The sequence below is a fragment of the Pelecanus crispus genome, chromosome 13, assembly GCF_030463565.1.
Source record: "Pelecanus crispus isolate bPelCri1 chromosome 13, bPelCri1.pri, whole genome shotgun sequence".
NCBI classification, from domain to species: domain Eukaryota; kingdom Metazoa; phylum Chordata; class Aves; order Pelecaniformes; family Pelecanidae; genus Pelecanus; species Pelecanus crispus.
In genome coordinates, this window is record NC_134655.1 from 8,541,775 (window position 1) to 8,557,721 (window position 15,947).

Consider the following 15,947-nt stretch of genomic DNA (forward strand, 5'->3'; position numbering starts at 1 on the left):
TGGGGAAAACTTATTGGTCCCTTCTGTTCTGTTGGGAATGATTTTTTTTTGTGGTCGGGTTTAATAAGACACATCATATGCATATGCTTGAGGGAATTTGGCTTCAGCCTGTCAGGCTTTAATGTTTTGGTACAGGTAGAAAGGACAACGCAGCTGGTTTTGTAAGCAGTCTGTCGTGATGGTTAAAGGAATGCTTCAATGGCAAAGCTACTGGAAAATAGTGGAAAAGTGCAGAAAAATGTCCTGTGGGGCTGAGCTGTTCTTGCTGCCTCTTTTTTCCCCCTTCAGCTAGTAAGTGCTGACTGGGATGTTTTGCAGCAAGGTAAATTAATTTTCAGCTTTGTCATGCTCCTTTTAACTAATACAAGGATACCTTGCAGCACCACTCATTTCCTATTAAAGCAAATGAGACAGCAAAATCCAAATGCGTTTCACTGGGTATCGTGCACCATTTCTTTTGACGGCCACATAGCAAACAAGCTAGCTCTGAGCGGACCTCTTCAGATCAGGCTGTTCCCTCTGAAGAAGGGCATTTTCTTCTAATGTAATTATTAAAACTTGTGTTCCCAGTATTTGGAATGGAATTATAGGTCTTATTGTGCACGGTGCTGTACTGGGCAGAAGAGAACGTCTGCCCTGAAGAGACTGAAAGAAAGAACAGGGGGAAAACAGAGCTAGCGAGTGCCTGGAAGGAGATGTCTAGGGGTGTGCTAGCCCCCAGCGTGCCAGGGACTTAACTGATGGCATGACATTAGGAGAGGGGAAGAAACTCTATGGTCCAGGTGGGGTAGCCTCACCACTGGAAGGAAGGAGCAGATCCTAACGCTGCACTGGCTCTGGAGTTTGATTTGTGGCGAGTTGCCTCCTTCTTGGCTTTGATTTCCTCCCGGCAAGACCCTCCACGGGACTGGGAAGACAAATTGGCTGATGTGTGCACTAAGTGCTTTTCCAAGTATTTAAGTAATGGAGTGTTAGGAATATTTTTATTTTTGTTTGAATCTGGTTAATTTCTCCAGGACTAAATTACTGCATACAGAAACCGCAAATGGGGGAGTAATAGGAATAATATTGTCTCCTCCCCCCTGAGGAAACAATATGAGATTCTTATACCCAAATTGGGACATTTCTGGTTCTTCAGGTCAAACCCTAGCAATTCATTGTTTTAGGCCAATGGGTCAGGGTGATTTCAGTTGTCGGTTTAAGAGCCTGTCCTGTTGCAGTCTCATAATCACAGGATAACTCAGGTTGGAGGGAGCCTCAGGAGGTCTGTGGTCCAACCTCCTGCTCAAAGCAGGGTGAGCCATGGGATCAAACCAGGTTGCTCAGGGCTGGTTCCAGCTGGATGTTGAAAGCCTCCAAAGACAGAGGTTGCCCTGCAGCTCTGGGCAGCCCTGGAGCTCAGTGATCTCTGGTCACCTAAGGAGCCTTCTGCTCTCTTTCGCTACAGAATGAAGAGGAGGAAATCAAGCTGGAGATAAATATGCTAAAAAAGTACTCCCATCACCGGAATATTGCTACATATTATGGTGCGTTTGTAAAGAAAAGTCCTGCAGGCCAAGATGATCAGCTCTGGGTAAGTGTTTAGTGTCATTGCTGTTCATCAGATTTAGAGCTCCATTCTTTAGCGCTCCAGTATGCTTGGCCTGGAAGTCTCAGTGAAACTCTGAAGTCATTGTTCTGAAGAATAACATATATAAGAGAAAAATTGTTCCTCCCTACACGTCTTCCATCCCCTATGATTTCCTTTGAGGACGGGCATAAAGTATGTTATGCTACTTGTAACTTGTGCTATCATTCTGATTTGTTGTTCAAGCTTCCCCCCCACTTCCCCCATATTAAATGTTTCTGTAGTTCTAATTTTTTTAACAAAAGTGAAAGAGAGCTTGTTCATTTCCCCTCCTCTCTCTTCTTGTCGCTTTCCTTTCCTTTTTTTTCAGCTGGAAAATAAAAAAGGGAACAGAGGAATTGGCAATAAAGCAAAGAAGAAAATTTAATCCTCCAATTTTTTTGGCTGCACAATTTTTGAAGCTCTGCAGCAAAATGAGAAATTTCATATTTTGAAAAAATTCCAATGTTTTTCAGTGCTATTAGCTCTTGGTTTTCTGATTTTGTAGTTTCTTTTAAAAAAAAAAAAAAAAAAGGTACCCATAACCTGCAATAGGAGAGGAGCACTACTGAGGTTTTTTTTATTTATTCAGCAATGTGTGTGATTCAGGAAATGAGAGTTCATGTCACTTGGCATCTGGGAAGGTTGCATATAGTTTGCCACACCTTGATTGTGGTGGAGTGGGTGTTTGCACATGGTATCTCTGCTGGCACCCTGTCAATGCTGTGGTAAAGGTGTATTGCATTTGTCTTCCTGCAGTTGGTGATGGAGTACTGTGGTGCGGGCTCTGTCACTGACCTGGTAAAGAAGACAAAAGGGAACTGTTTCAAGGAAGATTGGATTGCGTACATCTGCAGAGAGGTTCTCAGGGTGAGTTGTGCCAACAGAGCTTTGTTGCTCATTTGCAACAAAAAGGCCTTTCCAAGCCTTTGGTCGCTAACACAGGTCACTAATGAGCATTATTGTTTAAAGGTTTTGATCCATGGCGCTCATGGGCTGTGGTCCTGGAGTTCAGAAGAACCCAAAGAGCCAGCGTGATGGCTGCTTGACATCCCATATTATTGGAGTTAATCCCATTTTCTGTATGAAGAACAGAAAATTCCTGTTTCCTATGGCAAATAGCCATCTTCTGAAAGTCCAGGTTCTGGGCATCTAGAAAAGTAAATAAATTTTCTGTTTTCAGTAAGTCTGTCCTCCACATGAGGACAGAGATGTCCTCTGTAGATGAGATCTTACTACTCATTCCTTCAGCTGTTCATAATTCCTTGACCTGCACACATTCAGGGGCCTCTTTTCCACACTATATTAGAAGCAACGTTGACTAAACAGCATTCCAAAAACTTAAAGGTGGCCCTGCTGGGGCAGTATTCCCCAAGACAATTGTTGGGGCTGTATTTCATTCTCTGCAGGCTTAGGGCTTTTGTTTTGTTTTGTTCCTGGAAAGTACAGAGGATAAAACAATTCCCAAGTGTAATCTAGTGAACTAGCCTGGAAAAAAAGATGTTGGAACCTGTCATTCTAAATTCAAAACCCATTACAGAGTTACTGATCCGTCTTCCTTGTAACGGAGTTTTACTTCTTTTCTAAATAATGGTAAGATAAATGTGTATTCTGGGAGCTGGAATTCAAATGGCGTGCCAAAGTAATGCTTGAGTAGGGGTAAATATTTGCTTCTGGAGCAGAGGAGTTGAGAAGCATGCTCAGTAGAGAACATTGGCCATCTTACAAGGATTTGGCATTAGGCTGCAGATTATACTAACTATAGCTGGACAGCAAGACCTCTTCTGGAAAAAAAAAAATCTTAATGGTCTTGCCAGGTTGCTCTTCAGTTGTGTGGCTGTATCTCTATTAAAGCAACTGATGTTAAAACATTTGGTTTACACTCATGCAACTGAAAACCATAGCAGCATGCTGGTTTAAAACAAGAGATTGGATTTAATCATGCTTGTTTCAAAACAGAATGACCCAGTTGCATGTGGATTGACAATGTTTCCTTCTGGAAAATTTAGAAGTTGGGTGGAAGCTCTATTTGAAGTCATTAATACCTACAGAGGCTAAGCATTTTGAGTGAAGCATCCCCTGGTTTACTATGGTGTGTTATTTCAGTGTGTTCCTTTATATCTATGCTAGTTTAACAGTGGACAACATTGGAACGGAGGAGGAGACAGAATATTGGAAATATCAGCTGAATGAAAACAATATTTGCTGCATTCAAAAAGAGGTCTGACATGGTATTTTGAACTTTCTGTGGTCCATTTACCATTGAACAGAGTTTTGCTGAATGCGGAATTTAAGCTGCTGTGGCCAGCCAGCTGCTGTCTCTGGTCCTCATACAGAGCATTCTGCATTGCTCTTTCCCTCTTTTGTTTGCTTTTAACACAAAGTATAAGGAGGCATCCCTTGATTCTGAGACAGAAGTTTAAAATATTGCTACCTTGTTCTCTTCACACTTGACTCAAGAGATGCTTCACTACTGTCAGGCCTGTGGGTAAAGAAGACAATCAAACTTTTGGTTGCTGTCCTCTCTCCTCCCCGAAACTGGGGTCTTCATGTTGCTAATAACACGTAAAGGACTTTTTCTATGAATAAAGTCTGAGAAGGGTAAAAGCGTAAAAAGGCAACAATGCCACGCTCGTGATAATGATAGGAAGAAAGAATAAGGAAAATCTGGTTTTCTTTTAGGGCTTGGCACATCTTCATGCTCACCATGTCATCCATCGAGATATTAAAGGACAGAATGTTCTTCTCACAGAAAATGCAGAAGTAAAACTGGGTAAGTTTCCTTAAAAGTGTGCTAGAAACCTGTCTGTAAAAATTTGATTTCCACCTTGTCCCATAAGGAACCTTCAGTAACCTAAGAGCAACAAATATGTCAAGTAGCATTAATGATTGTGTCTATAAGGTGAGAGCTGAAAATGTGACATGTTCTCCAAGGATGTCACTCATAGCCTGTGGAGAATACAGCTACTTCTGGGCGGTCAAACACAGAACCTGTCTAGTAAGTCACAGCACCATCAGGCCTTCACAGCAGATCCTGGCATTCAAAGACTTCCAAAATAAAAAAGTTGTGGGAATAAATTATGCTAATCCATTTCTGTAGGGGAAGTGGTCTTAGAGATTTTCATAAATCTGACAGTAGGTGAAATTACTCTTGTGTAAGGGCTACCACTGAAGAGTAGCTCTTACTAACAGTCATCTCTCAAAAATGTCAGAGTTTACTTACTTCCTCTTCTAGCTGTGACACGTCAGTGTTGACAACTTCTGACTTCCTAAGACTAAACTCAAGTTCATATCTCTCTTGAGGAGGGGATGTTTTTCATGTTTTGGGAAGACATCACAGAGAACACGTGGCAATGATTTAAAGGAGCAGTCTCAAGGAGAGCACTTCCCTTATTTGGGATGATCTTTATGCTCCCTCTCTCTTTAATTGAAAGAATTCACTGTAGAGTCGGAGAACAAAAATAATAAACATGGCCTGTGGATGTGGGGTAGGATGTTTGGCTCGAGCACATAAAAATAAGTACTTTAAATCTCATTATGGTTTAACCTTATGGTGAGATCCTGGCTTTGCTGAAATCAAAGGGAGTTTTGCTGTTGTATTAAATGAAGGCAGGATTTTGCTTGTAGTCTCTAAAAGATATGTACTAGTTTTCAACTGTTCCCTCTTAAAACTGTCAAGGTGGGGGGTTTGTGTGTGTTTACAGTCTTGTATAGTTACAAGTCCCACCATTATTCACATGGGTGACAAGAAAGTTAAACCTTTCGAACTCTGGGTAAAGATGAAACAGATTTACTAAGTACAACAATTAGTGGGGGGGGGAAAGGTTGTTTCCAGAGAGATTTAGATCATGTGTCTTACAGAAGCTAGAAACCCAAGAGGTCCTCAGGCCAGTTCCATTCCACTTCATTGTAAGTGTGCACACTTCCCATCCGAAGCACAGAGTGCATGATGATCGCAAAGGTCAGGTCCAACTCATCGTTGGAGAAGTTTTGCTGAACAGGCACGTTAAATTATAGTAGTACAAGTGATTGTGGTTTGCAGATGATTTGCAATGAGGTAACATAAGTGAGAAAATCTGCTGCTTGACGGTAACCATAGGGCTGTCTCCTTTCAGTCCTTTCTTTTCCCTGTTATTTTGTCTTCCCTGTGAATAGCACTCAAGTGCTATGCCCAGTGGATCCTATTAGTGTATCTTAGAGGTTTGTTCAGAGAAAAATACAATTGCATAATTATTGGTTGTATGGGCCCTTCTTCATATCTGAACAAAACCATTTTGCTATACAGTCCTGATGGAAGGAACACCCTTTTCAGCACAAAGAGCACCACAGAATTCTCTCAGTATAATGAGTCTAAGATCAGAGTAAACCGGTATACTCTCCAGCTTGTTCTAAGATATAGCGTATGAATGTAGGGAAGGAGTTATTCCAAACACCTCAAATGAAGCGATATGATAGTTCTTTCCAGCTTTCACAAACAGCCATGTTAGACACATCCAAATTTGCCTTGTCCGTAGATACTATTTTTCCTTTCAGATACTAGTTAAAGATCTTGAGACTACTCAATGTAGCATTTCAATTAAGCATAAATTATTCTATAATGTCTTCCTAGAGTATTTTCTGTCTGCTGTAACCTGCCTGGCAGATTTAGCATGCTGTTTATTTGATTCTTCTGTCCAAAAAAAAAAAAAAAGAAAAAAAGGCAGTTAAATTTCAACTATTGGACAAGATGTACTGGAGGAACTCAGATTTGATATGCATTGTAGCCCAAAGGTTTGATATTCTAAACAGTATGAAAGTAACCAAGCAAACACTCTGCCACGTGGACACAACTCTTTATTAATTTCTTTACCTCTGCTTGGCTTTTCAGTGGATTTTGGTGTAAGTGCTCAACTGGATAGGACTATTGGGAGAAGAAACACCTTTATTGGCACACCGTATTGGATGGCACCTGAGGTCATTGCTTGCGAGGAGAACCCAGACTCTACGTACGATTACAGAGTAGGTGTTACAACTCTGTATAAAGTAGCAAAACGTGCAGGTTATTGCTGAAATCCTACTCTCGTACTGCATTTGAAAAGTTCAAACTTCCCTCCTTTTAAACCGCAATAATATTACAACTGTACAAATAGAAGTATTTGTAATATGTGGGTGGTGGCTCTTTTTAAGAGTGGACTTTCATTACAAGTATTTTTTTGTGAATTGTTAATACATGAAATATACTTTCATGAACTTCTGTGCCAAAAAAAAAATACTGATATATGGAGGTTGCAGGTCAGGATAGAAAAGAAAGGAAGAGGTAAATTTGGAAGAAATACTTGAAGTACTGTAATACTAATATGACAAGTTACTGTGATAGAGCTGTTTTACTCTACTTAGCTGCAAATCCTGAGTTAATTGGCAGTAATTAGTATCACTTCACTCATTTATGAGCATGTGACTGCAAGAGGTTTCCCATCCCTTAGTGATTTCTGGTCATTCGCAGGGTTACTGAGGTGAGAAGGCACGGAATTTCTTGTATGTGTGCCCATTGCCTCTTGTCCTGTCACTGGGCACCATTCAGAAGTCTGGCTTGGTCGTCTTTACTCCCCTCCCATCAGGAATTTGTACGCATGTATGAGATCCCCCCGAGCCTTCCCTTCTCCAGGCTGAACAGTTCCATCTCTCTCAGCCCAGAGCCTCTCAGCTCCAATCCCTTAAACATCTTTGTGGCCCTTTGCTGCACCCACTCCAATATGTCTGTGACTTCCTTGTACTGGGGAGCCCAAGAACAGCCATCAAACACTTTCTTTTGGTTCTCCTCCTAACTCTTATAATATGCTGATGCTGTTCCAAAGAGACTTACAAAGCTTATTCTTTGTCCTCTGGACAGTTTCCAGCAGTGTTGTCATTTTTTTGTCTACGCTTACCATGCAGGATGTTTTCCAGGGATGGCTTTCTGAGCAGCCATGTTCTGAGCAACCCTCGTGTCACTCTCTTGGTTCAGGTGCTCTCTTGGTTGCCACTTCAAACCTCTCATTCTAATTGTGGCTTCAGAAATATTTATTAGAAGAACCTGTTATTGCTTACATTTTCTAGTGATTCCCCCTTGTTGAGACCTTCTGTGCTGTACTGGCAAAGTGAGGTCACATTGTGTGAGTGTCAGCCATGACCAAAGAATGTTCTTGGATTTTATTTTATTTTTCATACCATGTAAATCTTCTACTGAAACCTCAAGAATTTAATCTCTTGTCTTCATTCCCTGTCCCCAGTCAATTTCCTTTTCAGAATGTGTACTTTTCAGAAGATATAAGCATTAGGAACATGCACCCCTGATGGTTGAGGTTTATTTGCCTTCAGTAATAATCACAGTTCATCTGTGTGCATTTATGTCTGCTTCTGAATAGATTCTGCAGATGGTAGTTTAAAACTGATCAGCGGAGGGTTTTGGAAGCGCTTATGCAGACAGTGCTGTGACTCAGAAGGTGGCATGGGACCGGTCGTTTCTACAGAGATTTATAGCTGATATGATAAGCAAAGTAGCAGGAAACCACTCCGTAGCTTCTTGCTGTTCCAGCTCTGATTTAAAAAAAAAAAAAAAAAAAAAATTATAACAAATGAGTAAAAATACATACACATAGATACACACTGACCTTTACAAACAATGCTGTCATCCTCCCTTTCACCTGTCTGCCTCTTGTGCTTTGAAACTCCAAACAAAAATTCTTTGCAGCCTGCTTGTTTCTCCCATGGTGCCCAAAACCTGTGGTACTACCCCTAGAAGACTTTTCTAATTTTCAGTCATTTACTTAATAAGTCAGGATCATGAATCTACTAAATTCCCACCAGTTTTTGTTGCAAAATCACTCCACGAACTATGATGCAAGTGGGTTTTCAGCTTGTGTAAAGCAGTTCAGAGCAGCTGGACTGAGAAGGCTCTCTTGATAAAGTCAAATTCAGTTAGAGTGCCAGGCTGGGTATGAGCTGCTATTCATGTAATGGTATATTGCTTCTAATCTTTGAAAGTTTGTCCTCTGTTGCTCCCTTTTAAAAAGATAGTTTTAGAGAAGCCGTGCAAGTTGGTTTGGTCATGTGCCTGTCATTTGGCTATGTTTAGACACAAAAAATAGTAAAATAATGCACGTGATTAATGAAGTGGAAAGCTGTGAAGTTTTTACAGTCACTGGTAGTATTTCCAATTTACCTTCCACGATCAAAACCTGGCCCTTAGCATCCAGACAAGCTGACAAAGAAAACTCCACTCGAGGTTAACTGAGCTGAACATATACTGAGGTGTAAATCTGACTGCGTGATGTGCTCTCCTTTCATGCGCCCAAAAACACGTGACTGGAGACTTTGTAGACAGAAAAAGTCAGACCCTAAGGCCTGACTATAATTTCTGTTCCATAAGTGTAGAAACTCAGCAATGACAGCTCTGAAATGAGCATTAAGACCAAGAATTTTTTGGGGCAGGAACAGGGGGGTGAGGTACTGCTGTGTCTCACTGCCTCATGAAAACAGTTTAAAAGATTTAAGACATATTTAAACAGTGCCTGCTATATTCTGGCTCTTGTTTTTTGAATGCAGAAGGCCTGCGTTTTGGGGCTGGCTGCTTAAATGATGAATCAGCTGTTCAGAGTTGCATGGGAAATGGGAAGCTTCTGGCTATTAGCACATTTTCTAAAAGCTCAGTAGGGAATGGGAGGGAGCAGAATGTATGTCACTCCAACTAAAATGGCTCGATCCAGAAGAAATCTAGGGAAACTGTAAAAACAAAACAAAAAAAACCCCAAAACCAAAAACCCCAAAGAAAAAAACAAAAAAAAAGCTTGAATGCTGCAAGTTGCGATGTGCAATGTTTCTTTTCACTTGCAGAGTGACCTATGGTCTCTGGGAATCACTGCTATCGAAATGGCCGAAGGAGCTCCTCGTAAGTGATTTGGTATAAAGGTGGGGGTGTCTGTGCTTTGTGAACATGTTCTGTGTTAAAATGACTCATGCTTGGCTAATGCACAGATGTACAAAATTCTGGTTCTGGCTGTATCTTTAAAAATAATCTATGACTTTTTCTCACTTGGGCTTTTTTGCTTTCCTCTTTCTTTTAGACCCTTTAAGTCTATATTTCGATTCCTTGCCTTCATTTCCTAGGGAAACAAAAAATTTTTCCTTAGAGCTCTTGTTAACATCACTTTCTTGATCACTGCCTGTGAGTACAGCTAAGCAGAAGTGATTGACATGGTAGCAGAAAAAATTGATGAGAGTGGCTTTGGGTTTAGGTCACTAAAAAAAAAAACCCAAACATGGCAGTGGGAGAAGCTAGGCCTAAAGGCTATATTTTCACTCTGACTTGATTCTCACAGGTTTTGAGATGAACACTGTATTTGCTCACATAATGGCTTCGGTCCATGACCACATTCTCAACCTGGCAGCAGATTGCCATAGTTTGCAGCCTGCCCTCGCCTGCCAGCTGTCCCCCTCGCTCCTCCGGTTAGCCTCTCGCAGCCGTCGGGCAGAGATGGGTGGCTGCAGTGTGGATGCAAAGACCTCGTGCATTTTTGTTTCTGCGGAGAACCAGTTGCTTTGCCCCAGCGCCCGCGAAGCAGATGTGATGTGATAGGGTATCCAGTCGCTGCTGAGAGCACAGGAGATGAAATAAATTATACTCTGGCCTGAGCTTGGGAACACGTAGGCTGTGTTTTTGAAAAACACACTTGGCTGTTCTCCCGTCAGACTTGGTTTTTAGAAACGCTCAGGAGCCAGCTGGAGTTCAGGAGCACTTTCAGACGCTGTGCTTCAGCCTAGCTGAAGCTTAGTCCTGAGACATGGGTCCGTGGGGAGTTTTCTTTGAGAGAGACTTTGTAGCTTTGCTTGTTAATTCCTCATGCCACTTGTATTTGATGTGTTCACTGGTTTTGGCAGGGAAATGCTATGGATTATACTCTGTTGCATTGTGCTTTGTTTACTGTAGTACAACAGTGTCTGGGACCCATAGCTAGAAACCAGACTTCGTCTGTCCCCTATCCCCACTGTATCACATGCTATTGAAAATACAAAGGAAAATGTCAAAACCAGGACCCAGGTGTGAGAAATGATGGCAGGTGGATGCAGGCAGAGGAATTAGTAAAAGGCAGTGAAGGCTTTACCAGACCATAGTCTTCTCACTTTTACTAGTTCTGAAATGCTGTAAGTCCATTCCTGTTAAGAGAATCACTGCTGAACACCTGTATATCATAAGAAATCAGCCTCCATATTCTTCCTATCAGTTGTCATTCAGTAGCTCTGTTTTGTGAAGGAAGACCTCTGACCCTTGATATTTCTCTGTGACAGATGGAGCACACTCATAATTCCATACAAAATGCCTGGGATAGATGAGATGTGACGGTATTTACTTTCTGCAGAGTTCTTTGTAGCTTCAGCTTTCCACAACAGTAACACTGAAGAGAAGGACATTGGGCTGGAGAGAAACCAGCGACTTAATGCATGAGTCAAATCTGTTGCAGATTGTATAATAATGGTGCTCACACTCCCGAAACACAGAATAGATGAAATGTGTGCTTAGTCATTATGCTCTGTGCCAGTGACGCAGTTTATGAGCTTTCCGCTTCGCATCAGGTTTTCTTCATCCTGCGTTTTTTCTTATGCCATGAATGATGTAGCTAAGAGTTTGGTTAAAAGTTAGCTGATCATTTATCTGAACCTTAAGCCAGACATACTAAACTAGATAAGTATTTCAGTCCCAACTTTAACTTCTATTTATGCAAAAACACCCTTTGGTGTATTAGAAAGGTGAGCTTTTTTTTTTATATACAAAAAATATGAAGAAAGTTGTATTTGTTCCTGCCATGCAGCCTTTCTTTCAAATCTCTCTTAGCTGGCAATAACAGCACGTTGTCATGAAAGATTTCTGTGTACTCGGAGACTTTATTTCTTGGCTGTAGTGTGAATTTCGTTGACTAATGATGCGGTTCTGCGGTGGATGCTGTGCTGTTGGAAGTGGGAGTGTTTGTGGAGGACTGCTCCTCTTTGTCGGGAGAACCAGACTCCTGGCCTGGCTGGGTCAGCGTGGTCAGGCTGTGGGAGGGTTACGGGGGGGCTGTGCACCCTTCAATAGCTTGTGGTTTCCTTTGCAGCCCTGTGTGACATGCACCCCATGAGAGCGCTCTTCCTGATCCCACGGAACCCACCCCCAAAGTTGAAATCCAGAAAATGGTAAAGAGAAGTGTAAAAACTGTATTCTTGCTGCATTGGGCTCAGGAGGATTTTGAGCTCTCTTGTCTGGAGGCAATGATCTTACTGAATCCTACAGTGATCTATGAGTCTTCCCTAGGCTGTTTCTAGTGCTGCGTGAAGCCACAGATGCAGATCCAGTTTAGCTTTGGGAAGCAACACCTTTCTTTTGAACTCTGCCTAAACTGTGGCAGTCCTTGCAGTTGCTAAAGTTTGGCATGGGTGGCTGAAATTGCAGTATAGGCAAGGCTTAGGTTAGCTGCTTGGGGTCAGTGCTTTGTCAGAAGACTGCAGGGACACTGTGGGGCTAATGGCTGTCACTGTGGCCTACAGAGAATTAGTTTGTCTTTTAAATGAAGTGTATAAAGAAAATCTTCACCGTATCAAAAGGGTAAGGGCATTTTTGAAAGAGTTGCTGTTGGCCAGATTGTGGTTTTGTTGATCCAGATGTAAATTCAGGGTAACTCCACTGAGAGTGCGGTCGAGATGGAGTTCCCCATCATTTGCCCTCAGCACTGTGCTGGCCTCAGGAGGCACACTGGGTGGCAAAACTCAAATTGTCTCACGCAGTTCCAGGAAACTGGAAAAAAAAGGAAACCTTGCGAAGCTAATGCTTTCCATCGCATCACTCGCTTGTGCTTGGTGCACAAGTTGAAAAGGGTTATTGTTTTCCTCCACTTTTCTATCTTTTTCAGGTCAAAGAAATTCCTAAACTTCGTTGAAAGCTGCCTTGTAAAAAATTATTTGCATCGTCCATCCACGGAAACCTTGCTTAAGCATTCTTTCATCCGAGACATGCAGAATGAACGACAAGTGCGCATCATGCTGAAAGACCACCTGGACAGGACCAGGAAGAAAAAAGGAGAAAAGGGTAATGTGGCAAAAACAAAATAAAAGGCACTGCAGAGAGTAGGTCCTGTTCCAATTTTGGCAGCAGAGTACAAGGCAGATGCAACTGAAATACTAGAACCAGGAAAACTGTGAGAAAGTGTTGTCCTTGATAGCAGTGGGGCCGTTCTGAAGATCTCTTTGCCAAAGCCCAGGTCCTTACTGGTGTTTAACTGCTAAAGTCTTTGGAGCCTGACTAACCCTGATTCACCGAGAGCAACCCTAATGCTAACGTGAGTGAGGAGTCCAAGTAAAGTCTAGGTCCCTACTTTCTTGAGTATCTAAGTAGTACTCGGTGAGCATTTCCTAGTCTCTTAGTTAATCTGTCTGTCACTGATCCATTTAATTTACCTGTTGCATCTCCATATAATTTCAGCTTGTGATTTCTTTGGGGCAGAAGTGCTTTTTAAGTCTTTTGTAGTGGAGTGCACAAAAGAGACCTCAAGAAGGCCTCCAAGCTCCAGCAAAACAGAAATATGTGTAATGAATCATCCATCCACTTCACAGGGTGGCTGAAGAAAAAGAGAATCTGAGTTTGTTCCAAATGCTAGCCTTACTCTTCAGAGCAAAACCTGGAAGAAGCAGTGCTGGAGTGGAGATGATACTTGCATAAATGCTTGTGCACAGCAAACTAAGGGCACCAATTTTCCCTGCCCTCTCTCCCCTCTTCCTCTTCTGCATATTTTATACTGGCAGGGGCACTGTGAACATCAGTGACTATGAGAGCAAACTCGGAAAGCACTGTACAGTTGGAAAGTGACTTATAAACTCCTAGTATTGATTTGACAGCAGGAGTATTTGTGCCTAAAATGAAATTGCTGTTGCAGTGTAGATTTACTGACTCCAATAGTAGCTGCAAATTCCGCCACCTCTTTCAGCTATGAATCTCAAAGCACATTCAAATGGAAAGATAGCAAGTTAGAGTTTCTCACAAATGCTCTTGGGGATGGGGAGGGAATGCAATGATGACAATCACTTCTTGATAGATAGTTATATTTTGACCTGAGAAGTGCTATTTTTAATCAAAGCTCGCCTGAAAGGGAGAACAGTGTGAAATTGTCAAGACTATACACTTCAAAATAGTGACTTCAAAAAAAAATGAAGTCCCACTTTAGCATGCCATGTAGCCAGCGATGCAGAGTGGGACCGGTTTGAAATTATCCCTTGAAAGTTGCCTTCATGTTAGTCTTGAAGAGAACTTCAAAAGTGTGGGTCAGCTTCTGAACCACTGTGCTAAAACTAGCATTAATTTATTACCCTTGTTTCTTTTTTTAATTATTCACTTTAATACAAAAGGAAACCTGGATTTACTGAAGGCCTCGGCTTAGCCATACAACAGGCCTACAATAGCTGAGAAGGGCAGTACAAGTCTTTTATGTCCTATCTAAATTTCTGTCTGAAGAACCCCTCTGCTGGTGGTGTTATTGGGGTTGGATTTCTCTGTGGCTTTCACCTAATTTATTTCAGATCATGGAAATAGGTTAGTTTTGCAAAACCAATACTGTCAGTCAAGGGGAGAAGGTGGGAGTGTGTAAAAGGGCTGCCCTAAAACATTATCTGAACTAGATTTTGAATTATGTACGTGGATATCTTACCTCCCCTCAGGCTCCCAGTGCAACTTGTGGCTTTTAAATTCCTGCTGAGCTACTTGTAGTTCAGGCTGAGTGCTTACAAACAAAGTTTAAGATCATATCTTAAATAACAGCATCCTCCACGGAGGTTTGTTTACTGTTCTCTTTTTTAGAAGAAACGGACTATGATTACAGTGGAAGTGAGGAGGAAGATGATGAGCTGAATGAAGATGAAGGAGAACCAAGGTTAATTTTTTACGGGAATAGAAAATTTGACTGCCCAAGCTGTTCTCATTGAAGGCAGCCCTTCTCAGCCAGAATGGCTTTCTTAACTTGCTCTGAATCTCTTATCTCCTGTATCCCCTCTGGTAGCTTTAACTGGTTTGTAGCTATCAAATATAACTGCTGAGTATAAGATGTCTGTAATAAGCTGCTGCTTAGTTCCCCTGCAATAGGGAGGAAACTCTCAAATGAAGGACCCAGTAATCAGCTTCAGGCTGTTTTGTAGCACAGTAAAGTGCGGATGCATACTCAAGATGCTGGGGATTTATCAGAACATCTTAATTTGCTAACACAGGGCAACAAGCAATTCCCAATGCACCTTGAATTCTCTCTTTAATGTTATGTTTAGTCATGTAGAAACCTCCCCTTTGTTTCAGCTCCATAGTTAATCTCCCAGGGGAGTCAACTCTCCGCCGTGAATTTCTGAGGCTGCAGCAGGAGAACAAAAACCGTTCTGACCCTCATCGCCAGCAGCAGCAGCTGAAGGACCAGGAGAAGTACAAGAAGCAGCTGCTGACAGAGCGGCAGAAGCGGATCGAGCAGCAGAAAGAGCAGAGGAGGCGGCTGGAGGATGTAGGCACTGGCTTGTATTGCTGTTCCATGTCTCATCACAAATAAAAAAATGTGCCTGTAGAGAGTAGGCTTTGAAAGGCAAGAAGGCTGTGTTAAATTGTCAGCACAACCTGAGTTGTAGTCTTTAGCCTTCGAGAACCGTGTCACTTTTGAACACAACGATTTTAAATGGGCTCTGTCCTTTTCCTGCTCACAACCTGCCCTGAGCTTTGGGAGCAGAAGCAGAAGGGCATTTTGCTTGAGTTTGTTTGGCAGTGGAAGCCCAGGCAGATGGGATGAGAGATCCCGATTTCTTTCTTGTGTGCGTTGCCCAATTTGGAGTCTGTCTGTCTGATCCAGAGTCCTGGCCATGCTTCTGTTTAAGATGTTACAAGATAGCTGCTGCCTTTTCCACTGTCTGGCACACTGTGGTGTTGGAGGCATTGCTAAATCACCAACGTGTCTCTTCTCATGAGTATCTGATGACATTCAAGCATTGTGCAAACACTCCGAAGCTGGCATTTGTGAAGCATAGTGCTGCTCCAGCAAAACAGGGGGACTCTGGAAAAACCCTTCCTTCTCAAAATGACGGGAAGACATTTGTCATTAGGTTAGCTGCCAGCCATCACGGAGATCTCGCACGCCTGCTTAAATGAACGGCAAATCTGCCCTTGGCTGCCAAAAGGGCAAAGGTTTCACTTCAGGTTTGGCAGTCATCGTGGTGGCAGCTTGTGGCTGGCTGCTGCTTCTGCGCAATGTATTGGGTATCTCCTGTTAGTGACTGCGCAGCGGGAAATGGGCCTTGTGATTAACGAACACTGGCATAAGTAATTGGTGGGTACAAA

The 15,947-nt window shown here is 42.2% G+C and overlaps 1 protein-coding gene across 1 annotated transcript in view; it reads left to right on the plus strand.

Moving 5' to 3' along the window:
• The window catches only part of NRK (Nik related kinase), a 106,547-nt gene that overhangs the window by 40,626 nt on the left and 49,974 nt on the right, over positions 1 to 15,947 (plus strand). Inside the window, exons 4-12 of the mRNA XM_075720693.1 lie at positions 1,448 to 1,573; positions 2,366 to 2,476; positions 4,289 to 4,379; positions 6,474 to 6,604; positions 9,458 to 9,512; positions 11,713 to 11,791; positions 12,505 to 12,680; positions 14,442 to 14,514; positions 14,928 to 15,123. Of these exons, the coding sequence (XP_075576808.1) occupies positions 1,448 to 1,573; positions 2,366 to 2,476; positions 4,289 to 4,379; positions 6,474 to 6,604; positions 9,458 to 9,512; positions 11,713 to 11,791; positions 12,505 to 12,680; positions 14,442 to 14,514; positions 14,928 to 15,123 (1,038 nt within the window). The remainder of the gene's footprint in view (positions 1 to 1,447; positions 1,574 to 2,365; positions 2,477 to 4,288; positions 4,380 to 6,473; positions 6,605 to 9,457; positions 9,513 to 11,712; positions 11,792 to 12,504; positions 12,681 to 14,441; positions 14,515 to 14,927; positions 15,124 to 15,947) is intronic.